We start from the raw sequence: 9,773 nt of genomic DNA, 5'->3' as shown, positions 1-9,773 counted from the left end.
CCTATACAGTATTAAAATATGTATGTTCAATAAACACATGGGAAGATACTTTTTAGAAGACTAATTCCTACCAAATTTCTATATTGTATCATTTTGACATTTTGATGTAATACTGTGGCTGTAATGTGTAATACTGCAGCTATAATAATCAAAATAGGAAAAAATAAAATCATGAAACATTTCATTCTATGTATAGTGAATGTTTTTTTCACTTTTTGAATTGAACTACTGAAATAGTTTTCCATTATATTCTTATTTATCGAGATGCACGCAAATCTAATAATAATTATGCTAATATACATAACAAACACATAAACATAACATAATGTAACGGGACATAACATAACAACATAAAGAATAATCACACGTTCCAACATACCAAAGACCCAAAAGTTTTATTTTATTAAAAATTACATTCATTCCAAACAAGGCCAGGTTATGGATATACACTTAGTTATATATTTACAATCCTGTGTGTGTTTCCCTGTGTTTTAGTCGCTGCAGTAATGCCTTTTAAATGACTTCTGGTATGATGACTAGCTAGTTCCAACACCAGCTGATAACAAATTGAGCCAGTCGTCACAGCTAGATCTACATGTTCGCAAGAGAATGTAGTTAGAAATCTGACAAGAAGCACAACAGTACCTTGAAACAGTATCTCGTCATTCTCCAGTATCATGAGTGTCAGAGTCTTTGCAGAAATCAACAGCACCACATTCTCCAAAATATTATGAGTCAGCCACATTACAGTGTAGTATGTGTGCTGAAAAGGTAATATTACCCATCCATCCATTTTCCGTACCGATTATCCTCACTATGGTTGCGGGAGTGCTGGAGCCTATCCCAGCTATCTTCGGGCGAGAGGCGGGGTACACCCTGAACTGGTCGCCAGCCAATCGCAGGGCACATACTGTATAAACAAACAACCATTCACACCTAAGGGCAATTTAGAGTCTTCAATTAACATACCATGTATATTTTTGGAATGTGGGAGGAAACCGGAGTACCCGGAAAAACTCATGCAGGCACGGGGACAACATGGAAACTCCACACAGGCGAGGCCGGATTTGAAAAAAAGCAACTACATTTTGCCCTGATCTACAAGCGCATCTCAAGGGTGGTTTATTCGAGCGTATCCCAGCTGACACCTTGGACTGGTTGCCAGCCAATCGCAGGCCACACATAGACAAACGAAAATTCACATTCACATTCTCACCTAAGGACAATTTAGAATCTTCAGTCAACAGCATGTTTTTGCAATGTGGGATGAAGCTTGAGTACCTGGAGAAAACCAAGGCAAGCACAGGTAGGCTGGATTCAAACCCCCAACCGTGAGACGAATGTGCTCACCAGTCTTCCAACATGCAGCCGGGATGAAAACCTACTAAATTCTCATGAGAACATTAGCATGAAATACAGGCTGCTTACGCTTTCATGCCCTGACCATAATTTGTGAGTGAACAAAATGCAAACACAAAAAATAATAGTTATTATTTCACACAAGCCCTGGTTTACAAGATAATAAATGTGCTGTTTTGAGTCAAACCACTGAGTATATTTTCAGGCTTTTAGCGAAGTTGTTGTCAAGATTTACGATGTGTATGACTTCAAAAGACAATGTTTGCCAAGCCTTGAAGCCATTTTGTACAGTACTCTGCAAAAGTCTCAGCCCATCCTTTACATTTGTTGCTATCAATGCCATAATGACCATACAGTGTATAATCAGAACGTCACTCAGCCAAGCGCAGACCTCTACCCCTGTGTCTATTTGTGCTTGTCCATTGATTGGTTAACAAGCTACTTCCTGGTTAATGGAAGGTGATAAACTCCCCTGTCTCCTGACCCAAACAGTGAAAATAAATTCCTGTATCCACAGCCTTATCCAGAGCCTCATCAAAGTTTTATGGCTTCTGTCTTGGTCCATGCACTGCCGGTCTACATAGTTTTGGCGAAATAGTTTATTGTAATTTTGGTGTAATGCTGTATTTGTCCAATTACTTACTTAAAATAACAAAGCTAGTGGTGGCCTGAGAGTTTTGCACAGCATTTTAATTGTCGTTACAATATTTGTGTCACAGTCTACCATACACGGGGAATTTATGAAGCATGAATGGATGAGTCATTAATAATAATTCCTTTGGACATCAGCTCCATAGCAACAATGTGGGACTTGTCAACATTGTGTAATTTGGCTTCAAGTCAATTAACATCACTTAGGGGAAGATGGAGGCCATCAGTTTTAATGTGGAAGCATGACGCAAGCAACCATGACGTGTCAGCCTTTAATTACACAGCAAGGAGTCGAGAAAAGCTGCAACTGAGAGTGATGCTTCGGTTTTTAAACCAATTCACACGGTGGTCATGACTTTGAGAGATCCCGAGCGGAATCTGAGGATCTTCTTCTTGAGGGCGTGGGAGGCTTTAATCTTGACAAAGGCCTTTGGCTGCGCGGGCGGGTTGGCGGCGGCCTGGGCTGAGGGTGAGGATGAAGAGGGTGTGGTAGCGAGACGAGGTGGCAGCTGCTGGGGCCACACAAGCCCCCCGCTCTCGTCCGAGTCGCTGGAGAGCGAGCTGGAGGCCGGCGAGTACACTTCACTCATGCTGGACGAGGACTCTGCGGGGGCAGCTCCCATGTAAGCGTCCTCTCCTTGGCAAAGTGGCGCTCGGTGCTGGAAGTCTGCGTGCCAGCGCTGGGCATGCTGCTGCTGCTGCGGATGATGATGATGCTGCTGCTGCTGCTGCTGCTGCTGCTGATGATGACCACTGTGACCATGGCGAGCTTTTCGAGGTGGCCTCCGATGTCCTTGCTCCACGTGGTTTTCCCCTTCGTCTTGACTCAGTTCCAGGTTGGAACACCAGCGTCGGTTTGCTTTGTCGCTGTTGTTTCCTACATGAATCTTAGCAACTTGGCCTTGAGCCTGATCCCCTCTGCCTTGATGCCTCTCCGTGGTGCTGTACCTTCGTTCAGGCAGCACCCGCTGGCCAAGGAGGCTGTTCTCTGACTGGGATCGACTGGATTTACTGCTCGACTTTTTAGACCTCTGTTTTTCATTGTGGGCCTTCCTTGAGTTTCTGGACTTGGCATTGTGATGGTCAGGAGAGGCCTGGCGGGCTTTGGACTGCGTTGGGTTGAAGTGTCTTGGGGAGCGTAACGGGGCATGAAAGGTCTGCCCTGGGATGTATTGAGCACTTACTAGATTGTGCTTGTGATTGATTGGGGTCTGTGGACAATGCTGGGGGGTTGAGGGTTCACAACAAAGGTTAAGCGCCCCAGTACCGCAGTTGGGGTCCAGGGAGGGCAGAGGTGATGGTAACCTCCCAGTCAGGGAGTGTGGCCTACACTGGGGGTAGGGCAGTATCAAATAGCGCTCTTCTTCCAAAGATGGGGCCTCTCCTCCACAGGCCTCACCCTCTGGCAGGTCACAACCCCAACTTGGGCTCATTGGGTTGGACGAAAGGTCAACTTGAGGGCCTGGATGACCGTGCTCTGTGGAAAGAGAGGGGCTTTTCCTGTGTAGGGAGGCATGTGCAGGGGTAAAGTTGTATGGAGGGTCAGGACTAAGAGTAGTACGAGGCTGACACGGCCGCGGTGAAAGGGTGTGACGCTGGACAAGATGAAGTATGTAACCCTCCACCCTCATGGTCTGCTGGTAGTCCTCGTCTGCCACGTGATCCCCCGGCAGCTGCTGCTTCTGCCACGGCTGCTCCGCTCGGCTGGGCTGCAGCATCCATGACTCTACTGGTGTGCCTTCCTCGGCGATGCCCTCCAGAGGTGGGTGGGGGGCAGAGAATGAGCGTGGCAGACCACTTTGAGGAACTGCCAAGTCTGATTCTCCATCAAACACGAGGGGGTCTCCTAAATAAAGTGAAGGCGAACATTAGACCAGGGAGCAGTGCCATAACGAAGAGTAAACAAGAGCATATAAGAACACTAGACTTCCACCTATCCATCCAAACATCCATAATCTATACTGGAGCTGGAGCCTAACATAGCCGACTTCGGACAAGAGGTCAATTCCACCCCAGACTACTCACCAGCCAATCACAGGGCACATATAGAGACAACCATTCACACTTGTACTCACACACACAAAAATAATTTTTTCCACACTTTGTAAAGTTACATCTATATTCCCAAAAATAATTTTATTTATTTTTCCACCTACAACACCTCATAATGACAATTTGAAAAAAAAAATTTTTTTTTAGATATTTTAAATTGAAAAACAAAAAAAAAACAAAAAAATAAAGAATATGTACATAAGCATTCCCAGCCTTTGCCACGAAGCTGAACATGAAGCCCAGCCAAAGCCCAGACTTTAATCCGATTGAACATCCCTGGAGAGGTCTGAAAATGGCTGTGCACCGACACTTCCCATCCAATCTGATGCATCTTGACAGGTGCTACAAAGAGGAACGGGCCAAACTGGACAAAGATAGGTATGCCAAGCTTTTGGCCTCATATTCAAAAAGACGAGGCTGTCAACCAAGTATTGAGCAAAGGCTGTGAATACTTAAGCGCTTGTGATTTCTTTGCTAAAATAATAACAATTGAAATAAAAAAACACTTTTTCAACATTGTCATCATGGGGTGTCGTGAAGAAAAAAAAAAAATTCAATTTTGAAATAAGGCGGCAGCATTAAAAAATGTGGATAAAGTGAAGCGCTGTGTATACTTTCCGGATGCAGTGTAAGAGCCTCTGCCAAGGCCACACTGTTAACAGGAGTTTGTTTATGAATTACTACAAAAATAACACCTTATACTTGCACTTGACAGAGGAAACAGAGGCATGTAATATATAAGAAGATGTAGCAACGCATGCTTTAGGCACATAAAGGAGAAAGGCAGCAGGGTCGTTATTTATTGACACAACCCTTATAATGATGTCCACGTGCAACAGGAAATGGTGAAAGAGGACCATGTGTGTTTATTTTCTTACCCACAGACTTGGGCCTTTCGTTGGTGTAAGGCCAGGAAGAGACCATCTCTGTGGGCTCCGTGGAACAAGTTCTCCCTTTAGGCGACTGACCTTCACTTGACTCATAGAAACCTAGAGAAAAGGACAACTTGTGTGAGAGAAGAGAAGGTTATTTAATACCGATCAAACCTACGCTTCTTGCAGCACACGTAGCAACAAATATGTAGAAATAGTATCCAGTAGAAAATACAAACAAATCATACTTGAATTGACAATACATTATATTTTGAAAAAAATAAGCTGAAGTGAAGAGCTTCACAGTAATTAAATAATGTGAGTATAAAGCACAGTTTTAATTTGCAAAAATCACAGAATAGGGCACTTCATTAGGTACGCATGGATAATCTCTTACAATTACTGTACTACTACTACTGCTAATACAGTGCAATATTAAACTAACTAATTAAAAGAAGTATTAATTTAACAGTATGTTCACTTAGGTAGATATTATAGTGGACATTTACAGTTGACATTCTATTTTTCTACTGTTGTTTTTGATGTTTGTTTTTAAACATATGCTACTAAATTGTGTAGAATATGCATGCAAGAGCTATATACTGATTCCATTGTGAAAGAATCAAATAAAGGGATTAAAAATTAACAAAATAGCAAAAAATACATTTAATAATAATAATAATAATAATAATAATGACAGTTTCAAATGAACTCCATACTAATGTACATCTAATTTCTTTCAATAAGTAATTACCATCATATTGTGAGTAAAATGTAAGTTCTGTCAATCAAACTGATTCTTATGTAAAGAGAGATGCTTGGATTTACATATAGGGTCCGTAATGTCTCTTTACAATACAGTTTTATATGTATTTATTTATTATTTATGCAACTAACGGTGACCATATATCCATCCTTCCATCTTCTATTGCCCTTGTCCTTACTGGGGTGGCAGTGAACGGGAGCCTATCCCAGATGACTTTGGTCGAGAGGCGGGATACACCCTGGACTGATGGCCAGTCAATCCTAGGGTGACCATATAAGGTGTATTAACTGAAGCAAAAAATCACTATATACTCCTCATTTATGTCAGAATTTTCCACAGATTGCTTTTGTAATAAACTAGTTCAATTTTAAAGAAACTTTCTGCACACTATCTACAGTAGTTTCTGTATTGGATCTCATTAGACTGTGCAGGGCGGGATGGTGGACGACTGGTTAGTACATCTGCCTCACAGTTCTGGGGACTCAGGTTCAAATCCGGCCTCCTCTGTGTGGAGTTTGCATGTTCTCCCCGTGCCTGCGTGAGTTTTCTTCGCGTACTTCGGTTTCATCCCACAGTCCAAAAACATGCATGGTAGGTTTATTGGAGACTCTGAATTGTCCGTAGGTGTGATTGTGAGTGTGAATGGTTGTATGTTTACATGTGCCCTGCGATTGGCTGGCGACCAGTTCTGGGTGTACCCCACCTCTTGACGGAAGTCAGCTGAGATAGGCACCGGCGCACCCACGAACCTAGTGAGGATAAACGGTTTGGAAAATGGATAGATGGATAGACTGTGGGTACCTAATGTTGTGGCTAGAGAATGTGTTGGGCAAGTTGGTTCAGGAGCCTGCAATCAACATAAATGGTACTGTACATGCACAGATAAAATAAGTATTAAATTAGCTTCTAAGGCTGCTGGAATCCTTCTCATTGATTACAGGTACCTGAACTCGGTCGACTGTCACCTGTGTCTCCTTGAGCGGCATCATGGTGGTCGGTGTCAATGCGCAGCTCTCCCACCTGTTGCTCCAACGCCTGCATGAGACCCCACGGCGAACTCTGAAGAGCACTCTGAAACACAAACACACTCCTTGTTGCTTGCATGATGACCGAGCTAGAGAGAGGACAGTTTGAAAGCAGGTGGTGGGAGGCAACACTCTGAGACAACAAAGCGTAATGATCAGGCACTTCGCTCATATACTGTATATGTAGAGATGCTAATCAATGAAGCACAGCAATGTTAGCTTTTGATTGATACCTGTGGGTTTGTATTCAGACAGATAGGCTTGAATCCATTATGCAATACTGACACCGCATATTGTATTTTGTCATGTATTTGGGGGGGTGTTTATTTACTTAACTGCAAATGGGGGTGGTGGTGGTGGGGGGGGGGGGGGTGGCGGATGAGGGTTGGGGGTGTATAAACACATTCTTTCAATAATTCTAAGCAAAATTCTACATAGACTTGCATCGTGTTGCACCAATACAGTTCAAAACAAAACACAAATGTCCATTATGGAGAAACACAGTAAAATGGCAAGAACTGAGACAGACTGGGTGGAAATAATAAGTCGGAACATAAACGTGGAGGCGCACACAACGTGGTGGAGTGATCACATGTTAGAGTCTTAGGCAGAGGTTCTCAAATGTTTTACACCAAGTACTGCCTAAAATAGTTCTCCCGGTCCCACCAAGAATGACCTATTAAATGAACAAATATTAATAAAAATTACAAAAGTAAAAAAAAAAAAAATTAAATGACCTATTCAAATACAGTAGGGTAGTGTCCCAAGTTTTATTCCTAAAAAGTAGAATTTTAGCCACTGTAACATTATTATTCAATAGCTCGAACACTAAAATGTGTGCTTAAATATAGGAAAATGCAAACTGTACCTCAGTAATGATTAAATTAAAACGTAATGTCAAAGAATTACTTAAATGTTGTAAAACAAAATTTCGAAATGAGCAAATGTAAATGTTTTGTGTAAAAATGTTCAATACAAATTTTACTTAAATACATTTTGAACAAAACATTTGTAAATGATTAAATGCAAATGTATTGTACAGTACTTAAATGTTAAATGCAATGCAAGTGTACCTAACAACTGTACAATACCTAACTAAAAAAAAAGTTGAAGCCACTGTAAGCCTATGCACAGTTTGAAGATTTACGTAAATTAGTGATTCTTTCGTGTACGGCTAGCGGGAACACATGTACCGCTCATGGTACTCGTACCACACTTTAAGAATCACTGGTCTAGGGTGTTGCCTTGCCTCTCGCTCAAAGTCAGCTGAAATAGTCTCCAGCTCACGCGTAAACCTAATGAGGACAAGTGCTATAGAAAATGGATGCATGGATGGATGCATAGACATTCAAGTGGACAAATTTAGACACACCGTCTATCAGCATAGGTGCCATTATTTAAGAAAATACACTAATCACGATTTTGACAAAAAAAAACAACAACAAAAATTAACTCAGGCTCAGCATTATTTTATGAACAAATATGTTTTCATTGTGCAACACACTAATCCAAAATGGCCGTAAAAATACATTTTAAGTGTGGTCATGTGAATGACCAACTGATGCATGGATTAATAAAGTATGCTGATGATTCAGAGACCAGAGTCTAAGATAATGCAGGGAACAAAAACAAATAAAGTACAATGAACCGCAGCCCAAACAGAATGTCAGACCAAAGAGATGAATCCTCCACTCCAACGCATACTCTGCCTTAAAGGTCAACACTGAAGTGAATCTCTGTAGTGCGTCAATATGAGGCAGTGGATTTTTTTAATGCAAGCACACTTACAGTACACAGGAAGCAGTTGGATGGAACATGTATTATTTAAATGCATTGAAAGGGCATGCATGGGAGTGGGTCTAATATGGTGCACTCATGTTGATAGCATGTGAGACGCCAACATGAGACGCCAACAAAAATCAATTGTCACGCAAGCTTGTCAACATGTGTTAGACACACAAGAGCCTGTTCCCACATTGATTTAGTAAGAATTTGTGCAAAAAGCAATGAGATGTAATAAGTAAAACATTGAAAATGATCAGGTTACTTGGAGAGGTTAATACAAATTTAAATCAAGAGTCAATACTGCCATAACTTCCACGTTTCATCCCCCCCCAAAAAAGTTGAGCTTTTCCATTGGACTTAATGAGATGTTATGCTGTTAGAAAATTAAATGCATACTGGTCAAGCTCCCCTCACGTCTTTATTTTCATAAATCAACTGCAAGCAGACTATGTACATCAGCAAAATATGTGAACTTGATGACAGGTGGACATTTTTGGCTAATGTCAGCATTTAACGAGCGCATGATGAACCTTCACTCAGCAACATGATTCAGATAGCAAGCTGACTGTGTACTGTTTAACAAATATACTATACAGTTTTTTTTTCTATAAATTTATTTTACACAATGACAGAGCGGACGTGTTAAGCTAGACAACATCCAGCTATACACATAATATGATGACCCTATTATGACAGTGGATAGTAACGTCAAGGAATGTTCAATATTATCATGAAATTTTAAGATACAGTCAATGATAAAAAAAAGACTCATTTTAACAAATAACTTGTTGTAGACAATAAAACCATGTACATGTATTTTGGGGGGGATGTTGTATCATATAACCACTAATTAAACACACTGTAGTTAGCAGATCATCCATCCATCCATCCATTTTCTGAGCCGCTTCTCCTCACTAGGGTCGCGGGCGTGCTGGAGCCTATCCCAGCTGTCATCGGGCAGGAGGCGGGGTACACCCTGAACTGGTTGCCAGCCAATCGCAGGGCACATAGGAACAAACAACCATTTTCACTCACAGTCATGCCTACGGGCAATTTAGAGTCTCCAATTCATGCATGTTTTTGGGATGTGGGAGGAAACCGGAGTGCCTGGAGAAAACCCACGCAGGCACGGGGAGAACATGCAAACTCCACACAGGCGGGGCTGGGGATTGAACCCGGGTCCTCAGAACTGTGAGGCTGACGCTCTAACCAGTCGCCCACCGTGCCGCCAGTTAGCAGGTCAGTGTATGGGATGTCAAAATC

The 9,773-nt window shown here is 41.9% G+C and overlaps 1 protein-coding gene across 2 annotated transcripts in view; it reads right to left on the bottom strand.

The window, feature by feature from the left end:
* Positions 1-391: 391 nt before the first annotated feature.
* Positions 392-9,773, bottom strand: part of LOC133404766 (dapper homolog 3) — a 30,858-nt gene continuing 21,476 nt past the window's right edge. The window contains exons 3-5 of one of the 2 annotated variants that reach the window (XM_061681019.1): positions 6,645-6,771; positions 4,941-5,051; positions 392-3,856 (exon numbers count right to left, since the gene is read on the bottom strand). In XM_061681019.1, the coding sequence (XP_061537003.1) occupies positions 2,349-3,856; positions 4,941-5,051; positions 6,645-6,771 (1,746 nt within the window). In that variant the 3' untranslated portion in view covers positions 392-2,348. The remainder of the gene's footprint in view (positions 3,857-4,940; positions 5,052-6,644; positions 6,772-9,773) is intronic. The other variant, XM_061681020.1, reaches the window with a different exon arrangement.

This window comes from Phycodurus eques, chromosome 7 (assembly GCF_024500275.1).
Source record: "Phycodurus eques isolate BA_2022a chromosome 7, UOR_Pequ_1.1, whole genome shotgun sequence".
NCBI classification, from domain to species: Eukaryota; Metazoa; Chordata; class Actinopteri; order Syngnathiformes; family Syngnathidae; genus Phycodurus; species Phycodurus eques.
The sequence above is the reverse complement of the archived record's forward strand: the minus strand, read 5'-3'. Positions and strand labels throughout refer to the sequence as shown.